General features: G+C 38.5%; 1 protein-coding gene across 4 annotated transcripts in view; it reads left to right on the forward strand.

The window, feature by feature from the left end:
* GPAT3 (glycerol-3-phosphate acyltransferase 3) overlaps positions 1-20874 on the forward strand; it is a 57322-nt gene extending 36448 nt beyond the window's left edge. For 3 of the 4 annotated variants that reach the window (XM_067736465.1, XM_067736466.1, XM_067736464.1), the window contains exons 4-13: positions 1148-1418; positions 4655-4729; positions 5260-5349; positions 7901-7994; positions 12387-12502; positions 13350-13405; positions 13952-14037; positions 14900-15028; positions 15529-15608; positions 19626-20874. In XM_067736465.1, coding sequence (XP_067592566.1) covers positions 1148-1418; positions 4655-4729; positions 5260-5349; positions 7901-7994; positions 12387-12502; positions 13350-13405; positions 13952-14037; positions 14900-15028; positions 15529-15608; positions 19626-19737 — 1109 coding nt within the window. In that variant the 3' untranslated portion in view covers positions 19738-20874. The remainder of the gene's footprint in view (positions 1-1147; positions 1419-4654; positions 4730-5259; positions 5350-7900; positions 7995-12386; positions 12503-13349; positions 13406-13951; positions 14038-14899; positions 15029-15528; positions 15609-19625) is intronic. The other variant, XM_067736467.1, reaches the window with a different exon arrangement.

A 20874-nucleotide genomic window follows, 5' to 3' on the forward strand; every position in this document is an offset into this window, starting at 1 on the left:
GTCTATTTTTTAAAATTAATTAATTAACTTTTGGCTGCATTGGGTCTTCATTGCTGCGAGCGGGCTTTCTCTAGTTGCGGTGAGCAAGGGCTTCTCATTGCGTTGGTTCCTCTTGTTGTGGAGCACGGGCTCTAGGCATGCGGGCTTCAGTAGCTGTGACTCGCGGGCTCTAGAGCACAGGCTCAGTAGTTTTGGTGCTTGGACTTAGTTGCTCCACGGCATGGGGGATCTTCCCGGACCAGGGCTCGAACCCATGTTCCCTGCATTGGCAGGCGGATTCTTAACCACTGTGCCACCAGGGAAGTCCCTGTCTGGATCTATTATAATGAAAATGCTACAGTGAACACTCTTGCCTGCGTTTCTGATTATTTTCTTATGACAGGTTCCTAGAATTGGAATTATTGACTCATCAGCAAAACTACTTTTAGTTTCTTCATGCCAAACAGATTTTGACAGAATTGCTCCCAGTTCCACACTCGTACAAATTGAGTATGAGAGTACCTGTGTCATTTCTGTCTTTGAACTTTATCATTAAAGAAACATGTTGCTGATTTGATCATGCAAATAGGCCACTCTTTGTCTGATTCATGTTTCTTTGATTACTAGTAAAAAGGCTTTGAAATATTTATTAACTATTTATCTTTTTTCTATGAATTCAGTTCATGAACTTTGCTTACTTTTTTGCAGGAGCCTATGTTTTTCTTATTAAATAATTTTTACATATTAAAAACATCAAACTTTTGCTATTTGTGGTAATACCTTCTGCCATTTTGGTTGCTTTATGGCTTTATAGTTTTTATCTGGGGAAAACATAAATTTGTTTCTACACAGTCTAGATTTATACTTGGGGAGAGTTTGTTTCTGTGAGTTCTTTTGCTAATGATTCGTAGGGAGAAGATGCAAGCAAAAGGGTTATTGAGGACCAAATTCCTCTGTAATGAATTGAAATCATTGGGTAGAAGCCATTTCATGCAGACTCAGGGATTTTTACCTCTTTTCCCCCTTCAGTTGCTTGTCTTTTATTTCTGAAATCTGCTTCATGTTACCCATTAGAGTTATTTGTCTTCTGCACAGTTAAAGTAGCCTCTTTGATCAGTTGTTCTTCTGTCCTATGGCATTTTCTCATGTCCTGATGCTTTCTTTTAAGGTATTATCCAAAGAGATGAGTCACCCATGGAAAAAGGGCTGTCTGGTCTGCGAGGAAGGGACTTTGAGCTGTCTGACGTGTTTTATTTCTCCAAGAAGGGATTGGAAGCCATTGTGGAAGACGAAGTGACCCAGAGGTTCTCCTCAGAGGAGCTAGTGTCATGGAATCTCCTCACAAGGACCAATGTAAATTTCCAGTACATCAGTCCGAAGCTCACCATGGTGTGGGTGCTGGGCGTCATAGTGCGCTACTGTGTCCTACTACCTCTGAGGTACGTCTCCTGCCCAGTAACTTGATGGTACAGTTGGTTCAGCTTTCTTTTTAAATCATGTATGTAATGGCCACCTGAGAGTATTAATGATACTAACCCACCCCTTCCCATTTAGAAAACACCACTAAACGTGACCTCCACAAAAACATATTATTCTCTCACATTTTTCCCAAATGGAAGTGTGTATTCAGAATCCAGTATATGTTAACTGCATCCATGTTGCTCTTTCAGTCATGGAAAATTTGAGGATGGATAGAAAAAGGAAGTTAGAAAAAAGAAGAGAGAGTATTTACAGTTTCACATTCACCAGAGTGTCATCCAAACTGTGACTGCCTCTCTTTGCTGGTCTGTAGCCATTCATAGCTGCACAGGAGAAAAAAAATTCCTCAGAGTGGTTACCACACAGGAGAGGGATATTTGGAAAGGTGAATTTGTTCCACCTAGTTCAATTTTGATCACTCACTTTTCTTATTAAAAGTTCACCAGTTGGGCCCCGTTTTGGTTCTGAGTTTGCGTGCTCCCTCATGAGGAAGTAGCCTCAAAGCCCAGTTTACTGGAGCCACAGTGTGGATTGTGAGTTGAAGAGGTGACACTGGGCAGTGGGATGAAGTGGTTATGGTCTGTTTAGCGTGGTGATGGCAGGTAGTAGCACGGGTGCCAGGCATGATATTGCTGTTGATTGTCTTGCTTCATTTCCCTGGACATGGCCTTGGTGTGCTCTCAATACAGCCTTCCAGGCAGTTGCTTCCAGCCGACTAAAATTGGCACATTAGTTGAAACCTCTTTACCATCCCTAGGGTGGCCTATCCTTGCCTCATTCCGATTTATTATGCGGAAAGAGATTGCTTAAGTGTAGGCAAAGGCACATTTCTAAGAAGCTCTCTCTCTTTTCTTGTGCTCATGTTGCCACTGTGTAGATGTTGCGGTATGTCTTTGGAGAATCATTTCAGCTGTGATAACAAAGTGAAATTAGGACACACTTGCTTGAACATTAAGCCAGTGTTCCCAAAGTGGGGTTCATGCACTCTGGGGATGCACAAGATTATCCATTGTTGTGTTTGGGAAATGTTTCAGCTTTTATTTATTAGAAGTTTCTAGTCTATTTATAATTAGTGCTTCCATTGATTTTATTTTTATTCTTATAAAGAAATGAAATTTCAGTAAAGTTGAATATATAGATGAGTTCTTACATCTTCACTTGGTCCATGGGTCAGGCACCGTATCCAAGGCAACCTGAAGAAAGAGTGAGGATTTTACAGCCCAGAGTACTTGAGATGCCCTCATATGTTTAGCTTTCACTTGCTGGGGGTACCCACCAAATAGTGATATGATTCTATTATCTAGTTTAAATTAATGCTCATGAAATAGATACGTGACATAAAAGATTCTTGCAAAGCAACCACAGATTTAGGATAATCCAGTAATATAAGCAGCCAAGAACAAGAAGAAAATGGCAGAATTGAGGCTCCTACTCTTAGTACATACTCTTCATGGGAAAGAATTGCTTTGTAAATGCTTTTTAAAAGAAGCAGTTGCTGCAAAGTGAGCATTTAAAAAACAGATTGTGCTAAAATTGTGTTGATGGTTGAATAACTCTGTGAATGTGGCAAAAACTATTGAATTGCCACTTTAAATGGTGAATTGTATGACATGTGAATTGTATCTCAGTAAAGCTCTTAAGCAACACAGATTGTGGCAGAAAACTTGTGTCATCTGTGAGAACTCTCATGTTGGCTCACTGAGACTGGAAAACAGAATTTTCTGTTAATTTAGCAAATAAAAATGTTCAATAGTTTTGAACCCAGTTGTTAAACATGTTAAAATATATAACCTCTTCTGATTTAATGTGTAGGAACAAGTGATTCTCATTAGGACAAGATGGCACAACATTATTTTAAAACTTTTGTGTAATCGATGGATGAGATTAAGCAGTCATTTAGTTATTGCGTTAGTGACTGACATGAAAATATGGCATCCAAAGAAAAACTGAATCAGACCTTCAAATCGCTGTGTCAAAAGGTGTTAAACCAAGACTTTAACAAGGTTTAACAACTTAACAAGGCCTTTATAAGGAAGCCCCATTTATTTTGAAAGGTATAAAATCTCAGCTTTTTCTTTTTGAGTAATTCTATTTACATTTCTAAGAATGACTCTTTCCTTTTGGAAGTAAAAGCATTTTTCAAAAATGAGAAAGTGTCTGTGGAAATGAGAGATATTGTCTGTCACCTTGTTTATTAACTTCTGAGCTATCTAGAACCACACAAAGGAACCACACTTAGATTTGCATGGAAGGATTCCTACATGGTGATATAACTTGGTGCTCTTATTATGAAAGAGCCTTTAAGTAAAACTTTCTCGTCATTTGCTATAAATTTCTTTGAGAAAAATTTGAATTGTGCCCTTTTCCCCCCATCATTAAAAAGCATAGAAAAACAAGTTATTTTCAGACCTTTGCAAGGTATTTTCCTTTTACAACCTCACCATGCCACACCAAAGTATCTCAAACAAAGTAAGTTAACTACTTTCAACCTGAAATGACTCCTTTATACAGCATAAAACTCTTTTATTATATAAGAAGTTAAGGGCTTCCCTGGTGGCGCAGTGGTTGAGAGTCCGCCTGCCGATATAGGGGACACGGGTTCGTGCCCCGGTCCGGGAAGATCCCACATGCTGCGGAGCGGCTGGGCCCGTGAGCCATGGCCTCTGGGCCTGCGCGTCTGGAGCCTGTGCTCCGCAGCAGGAGAGGCCACAACAGTGAGAGGCCTGCATACCGCATTAAAAAAAAAAAAAAAAAGAAGTTAATATGTGTATATTTTAAAAAATTTTTAAAAATACTTCAGAAAAGCAGAAGGGCAAGACTTTTATTCTCTTCACTAGCCCACTTAACCCTTTGATGATTGCATAGATTGAACGTGGCAGTTTTGTGAACAAATTTCCAGGCCTGCTATATGCATCTATAGACTGGTTATGTGCTTGGTGTTATTTTGAAAATGGTATCATACTCTACACATTATTTTGAAGTTTGCTCTTTTTTTTTTTCTCAAAATGTACAAAGAACCATTCTTTCATGTCAGAATCTATAGATTTGCCCGATTCTTTGAATGGCTGCATCATATTGCATAGCGTAGATGCTCCTCAAGTTATTTACAGTTTAATTTTTTATGAACTTTATATTCCTTCCCTTTTCCCCCTACTGTTCAACTAGGTTTTGCATTACTGTTTCTTTTCCTTTTCAGGGTTACCTTGGCTTTCGTTGGGATCAGTTTTTTGGTTATAGGAACTACCCTGGTTGGACAGCTGCCAGAAAGCAGGTGAACTGTTTCCTTCCTCCCAGCCATTAATAGGATTGTCCGTTTTCTTAGCTGTGTCCACAAAGAGAATATTTGTGTGATTCCTATGTACTGCGTCAAATTTATGGCCTCAGCACGCGTATTAAAATGCCACTCACTTCATCTTCATAGTACTTATTTGATTTCCCATGATGCTTACATTTAAATTGACAGAAGTTGCTTTTCAAAAGGGGAAATGAAGAGAAGGAAGCAAATGGACTGAGGGACTCAAGGAAAGCAAGAGAGTCTTGTAGTATTGTCAAGCTAATGAGGCTGAGACCAAAGAAGCTTCAGCTTTCTTGGGCAGGAATTTTATCATGCTAGTCCTTGGTCAGGATTTATCGTTGGTCAGGGTGGAAGCTATTTTCCATTAGAGTTTTGTCCTAAATTCCTCAGCGAGACAGTGAGAATTGAACTGTATGCTGCTGTCAAGGAGCACATTGAAGCTTTTATTGTATTGTTTCTTAGGAGTGCCCAGAGCTGCACAATAAAATGTTTTCTCTTTCCTTCAGTCTCAGAAACCGGCTGAGTGAACTGGTGCACCTGACTTGCTGCAGGATCTGTGTTCGTGCCCTCTCTGGTACCATTCATTATCATAACAAGTGAGTATTTGCTGGCTTCCTGCCAGCCTTTCTCTAGGTAAATCAGCATGTGATTGACAGTAGTGGGTGGGAGGAAGCAGGTGAAATAAGAGTATTTTCAGCGTGTTCATCCCTACTGCTTAGAGCGTCACAGACATAACAGTGCACAAAAACACTTTTCAAGGTTGTGAAGAACCTAGGGCCAGGACAGGAATAAAGACGCAGACGTAGAGAATGGACTTGAGGACATTCTGGGACGAAGTGAGAGAGTGGCATGGACATATATACACTACCAAATGTAAAATAGATAGCTAGTGGGAAGCAGTTGCATCGCACAGGGAGATCAGCTCGGTGCTTTGTGACCACCTAGAGGGGTGGGATAGGGAGTGTGGGAGGGAGACGCAAGAGGGAGGGGATATTGGGATATATGTATACGTATAGCTGATTCGCTTTGTTTTACAGCAGAAACTAACACACCATTGTAAAGCAATTATACTCCAATAAAGATGTTTAAAAAACAAACCAAAAAAACCCCTACTTTTCAAAAGCAATCCATTTGCAGAGGGAACATAATAATAAACATGTAATGACCTTAATAAATAGGCATTTATGGTGTGCAGGCCAGGCCCGTACTTCTCATAGGTCATCCCTTTGAGAAGGCGCTGTGTTATCCTGTTTTACGGGGTGAAGAAATGGAAGCTCTGGGTTTGCTTGTCTAGGTTCACGTGGCTAGTAAATGGGAGAGTCAGGTTTTAAACTGGATCCATGTAAAAATTTTTAAATGGTGAAGGTGACAGGCCTGCAGAATGGTGGAAAGAGGACTAGACTTGGGAATCCTGAGTCTGGTTTCTAGTCTCAGCTCTGCCACTTCTAAAATCCCACAACTGAGCCTTAAAACAGAACCCAGCATTCTGCTTACCTCACCCCTCATCAGAGAGGAGAAAGGTAGTAAGTGAAGTTATTAACTACATGGAGGTCATTTTGATTGTTTTTGAATTACATTTCTGGAAACTAAATTTTATTTTTTTATATTTAATATCATTATTTAAAAAGTTCTAGGACAAGCGTCTCTTTTTTTACTGACTGGATCTTTTAAAAAAAATTTAAAAATTTTTATACAACTTTTAAAGATTACTTGCCACTTACAGTCATTATAAAATATGGGCCATATTCCCCGTGTTGTACAGCACATCCTTGAGCCTGTCTTTCGCCCAGTAGTTTGCACCTCCCACTCTCCACCCCTGTGATGCCCCTGCCACACACACTTTTTTTTTTTTTTTTTTTTTTTTTGCGGTACGCGCGCCTCTCACTGTTGTGGCCTCTCCCGTTGTGGAGCACAGGCTCCGGACGCGCAGGCTCAGCGGCCATGACTCATGGGCCCAGCCGCTCCGCGGCATGTGGGATCTTCCCAGACCGGGGCACGAACCCACGTCCCCTGCATCGGCAGGCGGACCCTCAACCACTGTGCCACCAGGGAAGCCCAACACACACTTTTAACCACTCGTTTGCTCTCTATATCTGTGTGACTGGATGTTTGTGTCTTTTTTCTAGAAGGGAAACATTTCATCATTTGGCTTTACCATGTGTTACCAACATAAAAGGCCCCTTAAATTTCTAAAATTACAGGATTTGTGATTGGGCTGTGAGTTTTGGGGTGAGGATTAGAAGAAAATGTTTTGTGAAAAGTATGATTAGAGGAAACATCTTCTACAGAAAAGGAGCTTTAATTACACGGAGAGGAGTTCACAACTTATTGTAGAATTACTTCTAATTTTAAGGAAAACATACTAACATTGTTATGCATTTGGTTCGCTTTCTTCTCTGTATGGGTCCAAAGAAAACCACTTTGCTTCATTAGTGTGAAATACCATTTGAACTTTAGGACAGAAGTTGGCACACTAAACTATGGGCTTGTAGGCAAAATGTGGCCTGCCATCTGATTTTTGTAAATAAAGTTTTATTGGAACACAGCCATGCTCATTCATTTAGGTATTATCTGTTACTGCCTTTGTGCCAAAACCACAGAGTCCAGGAGTTTTGACAGGGATTGGCTGGCTTGTAAAGCCTAAAGTATTTACTCTCTGGCCTGTGATAAGAAGAGTTTGCCAACCTCTGTTTTAGGGGGATAGGAGGGAGGAAACTACAGTGAATTTACTCTGGATCATCCTGAAGCCACTGAAAGTGATACTTATGAAGATTGAAATAATGTGAAAATACTTATGGTAAAATAAGTAAAACTTACATATCACAAAGTTTATTAAAGTTATGGAATCTTTGTAATTCAGTCTAATGTTTTAAAATTATTTTTTCATCATAAAAGGACAATATGATCATTACAGAAAAGTGATATAAATGTATGTAAAGGGAAAATCATGGGCCCCTCCTCCTATACTCTTAGCCCCCTCCCATCATACTGCCTGGAGACAACCTTTTTAAGATGAACCCGTATACTTTGAAACTTTATTTTTTTAGTGTACTTTTAAAAACAAAATAGCGTGAATTTCTACATGCTGTTCTGCAAAATAGTGCCCATTTTTCAAGATTTAGTATTAACCGTTGTTTGTAATTGCAGGCAGTACAGACCCCAGAAGGGAGGCATTTGTGTTGCCAACCATACTTCACCGATAGATGTTTTGATCTTGACAACGGATGGGTGCTATGCTATGGTAAGAACAACGCGTTGATATTTCAAGTAATTGCATGTGTTGTGGATTGTTCAAACTTTTGTTTTATTTTGGCACAAATTAGAAAGTTAGTTTTATATTAGAAAGTGACGTGTTATACTATGTAAGTACATAAGTTATCAATATTAATATATTTACATGAGGAATATATAGTGCAAGAAAAAGAAGGAAAACAGCCATTATATTTAAGGTAGTAAGAAATTAACTTAATGAAATGTAGACATACTTGAGCATGATTGGACTTTATAAAGTTGATACCATCTTGCTTGTAAAATCCCTGCAATGTTTAACAAGCAATAAAAAAAGTTAAAAAAAAAATCCCTGCAATGTTTAATGACACTTTGAGATGTTAAAGTCTTCCTCCTTAGAGCTGTACAAATCCCTTACCAGCCAATTAGTTCTGTCTCCCTTCAGGAAGTCATATGCAATTAAAGAAAAAAACCCTGTCCCTTTAATGAAGGTCAAGCAAGGAAGGCAGATATATATACCACATTGCCTTTCTCAGTTCTTGCCTACAGCCGCAAAAGAAAAGAAAAGGAAAAAAACCCATCAACAAACCACAAAGTCCACAGTAAAAATCAGACACCTCACAAGACCTTTTTGTGGCATTTCTGGCATGTTTTCAGTTCAAAGGGTGTTTTCTGTCACCCTGAAGAACTTGTCAAGATTTTCTTCCTCTCTTTTATTTGGAGGATCACTAAAGATGTTCTTTCCTGCTGGTGGTAAATATGCCCTAAACTGATGTGTGAATAGAATAATGAGAGAGGAATCCTGGGGAATCTTCTTTTCATATCTCATGGTGGTGGCTTGCGCTTCAGAGAGAACAGATGGATTTTATTTCACGTGTCAGCTCTAGTGACTGTTAGTCATAGTCTGGTGTGCTTTCCTGGGAAGGCATTTGAAGGGAGCCGTTATTTAATTTATTTATTTATTTTGAGGTATAGTTGATGTACAGTATTATATAAGTTTCGGGTGTACAGCATAGTGATTCACAATTTTTAAACGTTATACTCCATTTATAGTTATTATAAAATATTGGCTATATTCCCTGTGCTGTACAACGTATCTTTGTAGCTTATTTATTTTCTACATAGTAGTTTGTACCTCTGAGTCCCCTCCTCCTATGACTGATACTCATGGTCTGGTGTGCTTTCCTGGAAAGGAAGGCATATGAAGGGAGCCATTGTTGATTTAAGGGTCTGCTGCAGATAGGCAAGTAGGGAGTGCTGGCATGTGTGTTGGTAGCTGACAATCTGTGGCTTATACAAGTCATTGAGGGGGGTTTGAAGACCTTTGTAAAAGCTCCTAGCTCATTGCCAGATATTTAATCTAAGACACAAGTTCATATATATAACTCTTGGGCAAACACATTTTAACATGTTATTAAATTTCTCTAAGTTGTGGAGCTCTTTCTGAATTTAAGGAAGCTTTAACCACCACTCTGAAAAGACTTAATGGGAATTGGTAGTTCTTAACCTTTTTTAGGTTAGCAATCAGTTAATATTTATGTATCCTTTTTTTAGAAAAACAACAACATACATTTGCATCATACAAACAAAATTTTGTGTATAATTTCAAGATGTTTATGGATCCCAGAAAGCCCATCCAGAGACGCCAGAAAGCCCGTCCAGAAACCCTCATGTTAACAATCCTGGATAGACCCCACCCATTTCTGGGTGTATATAATAATTCCTTGCATTTATGTGGACAAGCACATTCACATCCATTGTGTTTGACCTTCCCTGTAATCCAAAGGGGTTAGGGCTGAGATGTTGTAGTTGAGAAAGCAGAGGTTCAAGCGTCTTAACCAACTTGCCTAATCATGATTTTGTGTTTCTGATACAATATTCATTCCCTGTCCTGGTCAACAAAGAGTTGAGTATAACTCATTTGTGACTGAAGGCCTCAGAATTTTGTTAGCATTTTCCATGCTTCTTGATCATATATAACTGCAATTACAGGTGCAGTATACAATTGTATAAGTTACAGTATTAGCCAAGGCTTAGAAAAGCATAGAACCTGCGAACTTTCTGATGGGTTGAGTGATAGAAACCAAAAGCCAGTTGGATTTATTTATTTATTTTTTTAGTTTTAATTTTTTAATTGTAGTTGAGTACAATGTCATGTTAGTTTCAGGCATACAACATAGTGATTCAACACATATACATTATGAATTAATCACCACTATAAGTTTAGTAACCATCTGCCACCATATAAAGTTATTGCAACATTATTGACTATATTCTCTATGCTGTATATTACATACCATTCCTTATTTATTTTATAATTGAAAGTTTGTACCTCTTAATCCTCTTCAACTATTTTGTCCCACAACCCCTTCCCCCCATCTCCATCCTTTCTAAGCCAACCAGATTTATATCAGAGGCAGCAGAGGGCAGAAGTGGGAGGAACTGTACAGCTAACCTCCAGAGGTTGTATTTGTCCTCTTTTGGCTAAATATAAACTATACATCAAGATCTCCTCTTAGTGCCTTTTCAGAATTTTTTTTTCTTCCTAAACAAAGCTCTCTACTTTTTTTTTAAAATCTAGAAATATTTTCTAACTTAGAGAGAAATTGTTATAATAAGAATGTTGCATGGAACATCCATATGCCCTTTATCCACATGTACCTGTTGGTAACATTTTGTGCCATGCTTTATTATTTACATTCTCATGTGCTGCTTTCTCTCTCTCTATGTAAAAATGTGTGTAAAATATTTCTACTTTTAATATGTTTATATGTCATATTTATGTGTAATACTAATATAATATTAGAAATCTGAGTCTGTAACAATTCATTCAATTCATCAAGTTCTTTCTTAGTTTTCTGCAACCTATATTTGTATCTCCCTTTTCTTCACAGTGAATACCCTTTTTCCCAACAATATCAACATGTTTACTCATTTTCTCAATCCTATAATACATCTAAAATTGCTTCAGGATTGCTTCACCTGTTTTACTACAAAAAGAAAAATATGTTGTAAAAAGAATCAGGGTATTTTGCATTTCTTGGTACCCCACCCAAGATGGAGCAGATGTGGTCAAATACTATCTTTGTAAATTTCTTAGATTTTTTTTTTCCCTCCCCCTTCCTTCAGTGTTCTTTTATTCATTTGGAATACAGTTGGGTTCATTTGTTTAAATTTGCTTTCACTTTGCTAGTTGCATCCTTTTTGATTTATTTTTTAAATTTGTGAGACATTAATATGTTTTGAAATGTCAAAACTAGACAGAAAACTACACTCATAGAAGTCACTCCACCCATGTCCATTCTACCCCATTCCCTCCTATCCTTGTAGGTTTCCAACTACATTGGTTTTGCATATGTTTTCTTTTTGTAGAGGTAAACAAATACATGTGTATATTTCCCCTTCCATCTAACACAAAAAGTGGCATACTTTATTTGCTCTTTTGCAATTGCTTTTTTCACTTAACAATATCTCCTAGAAATCACTCCTTATCAGTCATAGAGATCAACCTTATTCTTTTCCTAGCTGTATAGTACTCCATTGTGTGCATGTACCATGGTTTATTCATCTAAGTTCTTATGTTTGGACATTTAGGTATTTTCCAATATGTCGCAATTACAAATAATGCAGTTATAACTTTGTGCATATATATTTCCATTTTGTTGGAGCTATATCTTCAGGGTAAATTCCTAGAACTGGAATTATTGAGTTGAAGGATAAATGTATATGTAGTTTTGATAAATTTGCCAAATTTCCTGCTATGGGTGTTATAATCTCCTCATCCCAAGTAATGTGTGAGAGTGCCTGTTTCCCACAGCCTTGGCTCAGAGCGCATTGTCAAGCTTTTGAATCTTTGTTGATTTGAATGGTCAGAAATCATATTTTAGTGTAGTTTTTTTTTTTTAATATTTATTTATTTATTTGGTAGTGCCGGGTCTTAGTTGCAGCAGGTGGGCTCCTTAGTTGCAGCACTTGGGCTCCTTAGTTGTGGCATGCGAACTCTTGGTTGAGGCATGCATGTGGGATCTAGTTCCCTGACCAGGGATCGAACCTGGGCCCCCTGCCTTGGGAGTGTGAAGTCTTAACCACTGCACCACCAGGGAAGTCCCTCAGTGTAGTTTTAATTTGTATTTCCCTTATCTTGGCTGAGTTGAAAGACCTCTACTTTTTAAAGCTAGAGTAAAACTAGTATAGCAACATAGCTTAAAATTCAAAGGCGCTACTAAGAATACTTTGTGCTAATATTTGGCCAGTCATGTCCTTTGAACAGACTAAGAACTTCAATCAGTAGAAGAAGGCCAATCTTTTCTCTGAGTGGGGAATAGGAACTTACTGGTACTAAAAAGAAAAAAAGGCTTTCTTTGGACAGCTATGCCTTTGCATTTTTTTCTCATGGTCCTTCTAGGTTGGCCAGGTTCATGGTGGATTGATGGGAATTATTCAGAGAGCTATGGTCAAGTCTTGTCCACATGTCTGGTTTGAACGCTCAGAAATGAAGGACCGACACCTGGTTACTAAGAGGTAAGCAGCATCATTACACAGTATCCATTGGGGTAGCATAAAATCTTTCAAGCCTTGGTCTTCCTGCCAAAGAAGGCAGAGCAGTACTAAAGGTTAAAACTAAAACATATGGAGCTCTATTTGTGGTTGGCCTTTTCTGGTGAATCACCTGTCTTAGCTAGATTTTAAAATTTTTGAATTCTGTAATCATAGTGGGATACATGATGAGATTAGAAGGCCCATACATTTACATTGCCATGACTTAGATATAGTCCAGTCACTGAATTTTTAAAGTTGAAAATTACTACCTTGAAGGTAATAATTGGTAACCATTGGCTGAATAAATAGATGGTGGATTAAGTGTTTGCTGAATGACCGTTATCACTTAAATCCATGTAGAGACAGACAGAGCTAATGCTATTTATGGAACAGGAGAAGGAACTCCTGGGGCTTGGGGTACAGTTGCTTACCAGAAACCTTTGTTTGGAAACAGCTTTTACCTGAGGCCTTTAACTGAAGGCACTCTGATCATTGCTGTAAAGATGAAGGTGGGCCATGCTTTTAAAAGTAAAATGGAAAGTACCTGTTGAAATCTCTTTAAGGTTAGAAAACTGTTCCCCATCTTGAGATTACTGAGCAGCAGTATATACTCTGGCAGCTGTAATCTCTCTATCTCAGCTTTACCAACCTTTACACATTTTTTAGAAAGGGACCAACTTGAGTTTATTTTCTTTACTTGTATCTTATTTCTTTCCTCCTTATTGCTTTACAAGTATATCTGTGTTAGTAGAGAGTAAAGAATACCAAAAAGGATTCCCACCTCTCTCTTTTTTATGGTATAATTTTGATCCTTTTTGTTTCTTCACAGACTAAGAGAACATATTGCTGATAAGAAAAAATTACCCATATTAATCTTTCCTGAAGGTAAGAAGGGACAGTGCTTATTACCAAGCTATAGTTGCTAACAAGTACCGAAAGTATATGAGGAATTGGATTGTTCTAGAATTGGCATTCTTAGTTCAGATCTATGCTGTCCTGTAGGGATGGGACGGCCTCTGAGCTAGTAATTCCCTGCTTTCTTTTGAGATCTGATGGAAGTCCTGGTACCTTTTTGACCTTAGAAGTTGTTTCTGGGTAATGAACTTAGAAAGGTATTGTCCATAACTTTTTAAAGTCCTTATTTTAAGATGTGCTGAAATTGTCACCTGTCATGAGGAAATTGTATCTTTAGAGTAATCAATAATAAAGTAAAAGTTCGTTATTAAACCTGCTTAGAACTGTCGAATTACTACTACTTAAGCGGGAATTGATTTGTAAAATGATAATAAAATATCTGTAATTTTTTTTCTTTTTAAAAAAATCTGTAATTTGATATGACTTGAATATTTTAACTTATTTTATATCAAAATGATTCATTTTAAAAATGGCTGCTTTAAAAAATATTCACCCTCTTCTCCCATTTCCTTATAGGAACTTGCATCAATAATACTTCAGTCATGATGTTTAAAAAGGGAAGCTTTGAAATTGGAGGAACCATATATCCAGTTGCCATTAAGGTAAAATGCCCTCATCCCCCCAAAAGAGGGCAGTGACTTGGTAATGTCATTTTGATATAATTTCAAACTTAAAATTTGCAAGAATAAGGAATACTTGTGGACTCTTTACTCAGATTGACCAATTGCCCCATTTGCTTGATCACTTTTTCTCTCTACTGAGTTATGTATATAGATATGTGGGGTGGTACTGTGTGCCAGGCCAGTGTCTGAGTACTGAGGACGCCATGATAAGCAAAACAGATACTGTTCCTTCTTTCACCCACCTTCTAGTTAAGTGGGAAGACAGATATTTAAGAGTCATGTCAATAACCCTCCTGTATCAGTGCTCTCTGGCTCTAGTCAGGTGAGTTATATGGCCTGGGTTGCTCTTTGGGTTTTTTGTTTGTTTGTTTTTTAAATTTTTAGTGGAGTGTAGTTTTTTAAATTGTTCTTTTAATTTTTATTGGAATATAGTTGATTTACAATGTTGTGTTAGTTTCAGGTGTATAGCAAAGTGAATCAGTTACACAAATAAACATATCCACTCTTTTTTAAATTCCTTTCCCATATAGGTCATTACAGAGTATTGAGTAGAGTTCCCAGTGCTATACAGTAGGTCCTTATTAGTTAACTCTTTTATATACAGTAGTGCATATCTGTCAACCCCAATCTTCCAATTTCTTTCTCCCCCCTCTTACCCCCTGGTAACCATAAATTTGTTTTCTACATCTAGTTTGCTCTTTGGAGCCTTTCTGTCAAGTAAAGTAGCTTCTCTTTTTTGGGGTGTCTGATAGAGATGTTTGGCTTATCATCCATTGACATGGATAAGAGAAACTGCCACTTAATTCCTAACTGGAATGCATTTTCTTTTCTCTTTTCTCAGTATAATCCTCAGTTTGGTGATGCATTTTGGAACAGTAGTAAATACAACATGGTGAGCTACCTGCTTCGAATGATGACCAGCTGGGCAATTGTCTGTGATGTGTGGTACATGCCCCCCATGACCAGAGAGGTATGCCATAGACAGCTGGTCTTTGGTGCTTTATCTAGTCAGATAAAGGCAAGAAAACCTTTACCTGAAAACCTGGGTGTCTCCCTTCCTCACATTAGCTACAGTTGGACTTTCTGCTTTCTCAGCATTAGTCATTAAAAAGTATATATACCTAGCTCTCTTCAAAATCAAGCTGGTTTTATATTCAGAGACTCTTTTCCGTAATAGTTTTTACAATTGCCATTGGTTTCTTGAACCTGCAGGTATTGTAGAATTTTGTATCTTGAATAAGGCTAATATAGAGCATAATAAACATATATACACGTGATAAAAATATTAAACAGTACAGCACTGCATTTTCTTAATAGAACAAATGATACTTGCTATGATTCAGAATAGAGCATATTTGAGCTAAAATATGAATCTTATACTTTAAAACAAATCTAAATGATTGTGAGACATTTGAAAGCATTATTTGAAAACTCTGTCTTAAGAAAGTACTTGTGATTGTTTTTTTCCAGGAAGGAGAAGATGCAGTCCAGTTTGCTAACCGGGTTAAGTCTGCTATTGCCATACAAGGAGGGTTGACTGAGCTTCCCTGGTAAGAAATTTTTCAGAAGTACTATCACTTTTTTTTAAATTAAAAAAACTCAATTTTAATAATGTCATTTATTATGCTTGTTAGCTGGAGATTTAGCTGACACTGACAGTGGCTCATACAGCATAACGATGGCTTAACTAAGAGAGAATTTCATCTCCCATACATAAACATAGGCAGTCTAGACTGCTATAACAGCTCATTCTGTATTGGTCTACCATCCTTGGTGTGCTTCTACTTTATGGTCCAAGATGGCTGCTCCACCTCTACCCAGTGAGTACAGCAAAATGGCTAGCAGGGAAGAACTAAAACAAGAAGGACACATTCATGTCTTTAAGAGTACAGGCTGGAAATTGGACAAGCCACTTCCACTTGTATCTGTTTGAACTGACACCTTGCTGCAAAGGAATCTGGGAAATGTAGTCTTTGTTCTGCATGGCCACGTGTCAAGCTAAAATTTAGGGTTCTTTCACTGAAGAAGAAAGTGAGAATGGATTTGGAGGAATGGGCCCTGGGAGGCAAGGGGCAACTTACAGACTTGTTCATATTTAACTCCAGCTATAACTATATTAAAGAAAACTTAAAAACTTGACAGGAAATAAGCAAAATATTTTAGGTATGGATATCTATGACTTCAGTTTTTTGTTTCTTTGAGCAAGATTGAATGTAGGTGCGAGTATTAGTCTGCTCAGGCTGCCATAACAAGCTACTATAGACTGGGTGGCTTAAACAACAGAAATTTATTTTGTCACAGTTCTGAAGGCTGGAAGTTCTCTGTTGTGTCTTTTTAAAAAAATTAATTAGTTAATTTATTTATTTTTGGCTGCGTTGGGTCTTCGTTGCTGCACACGGGCTTTTCTCTTTAGTTGCAGTGAGCGGGGGCTGCTCTTCGTTGCGGTGGCTTCTCTTGTTGCGGAGCACGGGCTCTAGGCGTGCAGGCTTCAGTAGTTGTGGCACATGGGCTCAGTAGTTTTGGCTCACGGGCTCTAGAGTGCAGGCTCAGTAGTTGTGGCATGCGGGCTTACTTGCTCCGTGGAATGTGGGATCCTCCCGGACCAGGGCTCGAACCCTTGTCCCCTGCATTGGCAGGCAGATTCTTAACCACTGTGCCACCAGGGAAGCCCTGGTGTGTCTTCTTATAAGGGTACTATTCCCATCTTGAGGGCCCAACCCTGATGACCTCATTGAAACCTAATTAGCTCCCAAAAGCTCCATCTCCAAATGCCATATTATTGGGAGTTAGGGCTTCAGTACATGAATATTGGGGGGCACACAAACATTTAGTCTGTATCAGTGAGGGTTATAATAGGAGATTGATTCTTACACACACACAGACATAGGATTTGCAAACTGGCACAAAATAGTCCATACTTCAAGTCCTGTAAGTGTAATAAAGTCCTGCTGTCTTTTTGGTGTTTGAAAAGTTCATCGGAGGCAATTTTGGCAATGTTGTAGGAGCAGGATGTGGCTCACCAAGTCAGGCTGTCAGCCAGGCAACCAAAGCCTTCTGAACCCGCAGAGGAACGTAGGACTATTTAGGGATTAAGCCTCCTGAAGAAGGGCTGGCTAGATTCTTATATACGCTTTAATGCAAGGGTGGGGAATGTCTCTAAAATATTTTATCCATTCACATACCTTGAATACAACTAATTTCACCTAGGAAAGCTTGTCTCTGGCATCTGTCATGCTAATGAACAAACTCCTAATTTCTACAGTGAAAACCCATTTCTAAAATTCATTATGCTAATTAACAAAGCTTGGGAGGTTGATGGGAGATCAAGATAGCTGAAACCTTATAGTGGCACCTCTGGAGGGTGGCCTTCTGATTAAATGCCTAGTTGACCACTCTGGGAGTATGAGTTCTTGATTTAGGGCAACTCACTTTAGGGCCCTAAAGTCAAGACTAGGGTTAAGACAGGTTAAGACTAATATTTGTATTACACTCTCTAAACTGGAATATGTGAAACTAAATTGCAGACATCCTACCATCATGAAATGACAGGCTTACCAATGTCCTAATTTACAGATGTCCTAGTGACCCACCCATGTTCATATGTGTAATGGGCTTCCTCTTCCTTGTTCATTGTTCTCTACTCTTTATCCCCCTTCCTCTTACCTGACATCCCAGCCCCGCTCCTGCCCTGAAGCCATTATGAAAAGCTTAGAGCTTTGGATCTATAGTCTCAGATACCAAGGAAAGGAAGAAACCCTTTCGAAACAAAAATAACCTAAGGGAGTTAGCTCCAGGACAGACTCCCAGTCAGATTGGCTTGAACGAAATGGCACAAATGATCCTCAGAGTTTTAAAATTTCCTTTTATCAGGCCATCTGCAGTTTAATAATAAAAAGTTACTTTTAATTACCTGGCCTCTTCTTTAAAAAGAAAATAGGCTCACTGCCTTTCCAGATGTGTTTGTCATTTGGATATGAATTAACATGTCTAGATTTTTTTTCCCCCTAGATTAAATGAGAATTTAATTGTGTCATCTTAAAGTGGCTTTTATATATGGCTACTGCCCTCCTTAAGAGCTAAGATCTGCTGTCATTGCAAAGGGGAATTAGGTAAAACTTTAAAGTCTCTGGGGGTGGCAAGTCACAGCTGGGGTGCTCAGAGCAGCATGAGGTTTACTGGAGTGCTTGGGAGGGAGAATTGTGTAAAAATAATGTCAGGATGCTCAAGGACAAATGTTGCTGACTGTGAATTTTTATCTGCTTTGGCCTGGACCTCAGGAAAGGAGGAATGGCTTTTCTTCTGTCTCTCCCTCCCTTCCCTAGTTCTTACTATTCAGAATTCACAAAGATGCTCTGCATAGTTAGAGGCAGCTCATGTGGATAAAAGAGGCTCTTGTGGACAATTCTGGAGACCTAACGACAACTTATAACCTTATTTCATGGAAATTTCCTACAACTGACCCCCTGGAAGATTTGTGGACCGAAGTCTATTTTTAAGTTGAGGACCTCCTGGTGGGCCGTGTCTTAGTTTTGACTTTAGAGGCCAGGACATGGCAGTTGTCTCAGGCGGCCGTCTGTTTGTAGGTCACTGTCTTCATGGCATTGAGTTCACTGGCTAACCTATGATCCATTCATCATCATTAGAGAGCACTTGGTAAACATTCATGCTTAGCTGGGTTAAAATTAAACAGGCAGAGTATAAAGTAAGCAAGTTCTTGGTCCATGCTCTCCTAGGAGTTAAAATCTAAAACATGAGATTAGGAGAGAGAGAGTGGCCCTGACAGTCCAGTCCCCTTCCAGCTCTTCCAGCTTGTTGTTTCTTTGTGTTGTCTAAAGAAGGAAGTGCGCACAGAATACTTATAACCCAGGCAGGTCTGTTTTCTCCACCCTGGAGAGAGTTCAAAGATTCACAGGCTCTGAATTAAGGAATGCTGCTTACATAGGCACTATTATTGGTTGAATGCAGTTTATGTTTTTGTTGCTTGTTTTATTTTGAGTCTGTTTTGGAATATGGAAGATTATAGTACTTGAAATATAGTGGTTTGAATCAAAACATGATTTGTTAGACATAGGATTAGATTTGAATAATGATGAACCCATTTCTCTTTAAGGAATTTACCCACACATACTCAGTATCCTCGCCATTTCTTGTGTGTTTATTTAAAATTTTCCATATGGCTTTCTAGTAAGATATAGGTCGATTTAGATTAAAAATACCTAGTACTTTACTTTCCTTGGGGAAAAAGATAGGTAAACAATCCTAGTTTTAATACAGTATCCAAATATTGAATATAGCAGCCCTAACTTATAAAAAGAAACTGAGCAGAGAGATTGTTTTATGTTAATCAAACATCAGAGAGATTGTTCCTGCCTTAAAGTAACACAAGTCTGATTGAGTGGCAGAGCAGAGATTGAAATCTGGTTCCTTCTGCTTCCAAATCCAGTGTTTTTTTGCCTAATCTCTGACCAGCTGCTAAATGTCATGGCACCGTGCAGCGTGTATTAATAGGTAACACTTTTAAATCGCTGCTGGGAGTATCTTTTATTTATTTGTCTTTCTGTTCTCAGGGATGGAGGACTGAAGAGAGCCAAGGTGAAGGACACCTTTAAGGAAGAGCAGCAGAAGAACTACAGCAAGATGATTGTGGGCAATGGATCTCTCAACTCAGAATTAGACTGAATGCCACCCAGGCTTTCCAGAACTAGTCCTTAGAAATGGAATGTGGTGGAGTATTTTTTTGGGGGGAGGGCGTGTTGTTTTGTTTTACCGTTTTTGTTTTTATTGTTAATCTTTTCTACCCAGTGATTGTCTCTACCTCTTGATGCCAGAGGCAGAACCCATGGTGCCCTTTTGGCTTTTGTTGTTGTTATAGCATTGGCCTCATGAACTGTAAGGTAGTTTACTGAGTTTGAACAGATTCTCTTTTGTAAAATGATTATGTCATTGTAGATTGAATGAAATATTTGTACAGGAAAATGTGCTTCTAAAACACTTTGGGAACTCGTTGTGTTTAGAACTCATTGATATGGTAATTCTCAAGAAAATACCCCAAACTTTGTTCACGATTAGCTTTCTCACGCTCTTTCCTCCCACTCTCTTTAATCACTGAAACAGGGATTACACACGAGTTTGAGTTACTATCATGGTTTTGTTCTACTACAAGGTTGAAAAGAAAAATGGAAGACAGTATTTAGGAGAAAGGACAGCTTTGTGGCCACTTGATCTGAAAGTTGAAAGGAAATTAAATATTTTTTACTAGCGTGTTAGAAGAGACATCCTGTTTGGTGAGCTTTACCAAAGGAAAGTGAGTCCGCATGACTATGTGTGCACACTTATCCGCAGGCAACTTGCAAATAAACATACGTTAGCCAGCAACTAGTGATAAAGTTTTTGGTTTTCCCGTTTGTTTACTAAAGGTATATACCTAAGGCCTCTCCCATCTACTGATTTGTTTGATCTTGTAACTAAACACATTTCAGATAGGAGGAGCCTTTGACAAAACCACAGATCACACTGAGTGTCTTCAGCGGGGGTAGGAGTGAGTGAAGTGTGTGGCACTGTCCTTCCTCCTCCACCCCTTTGTCCTTTATTTCAGAACTTTCCCAGTTCCTTAAACAGGAAAATAAGTGGTAAAATTACCTTTTGGAAACTGAGCCTTAAGTTTTTTAAAGGAGAAAATACATGTTTCCCGACTCCGCAGAATAAGCAATATTGATAGCAATCTAGTGCAATCAGAGTGTTATTCCTCTTCTGGTAGCCATGTACAAAATGTGACACTGTCTTACAGTGAATATAAATAAACTCTATATTTCTAAA

This window comes from Pseudorca crassidens, chromosome 4 (assembly GCF_039906515.1).
Source record: "Pseudorca crassidens isolate mPseCra1 chromosome 4, mPseCra1.hap1, whole genome shotgun sequence".
Classification (NCBI taxonomy): Eukaryota; Metazoa; Chordata; class Mammalia; order Artiodactyla; family Delphinidae; genus Pseudorca; species Pseudorca crassidens.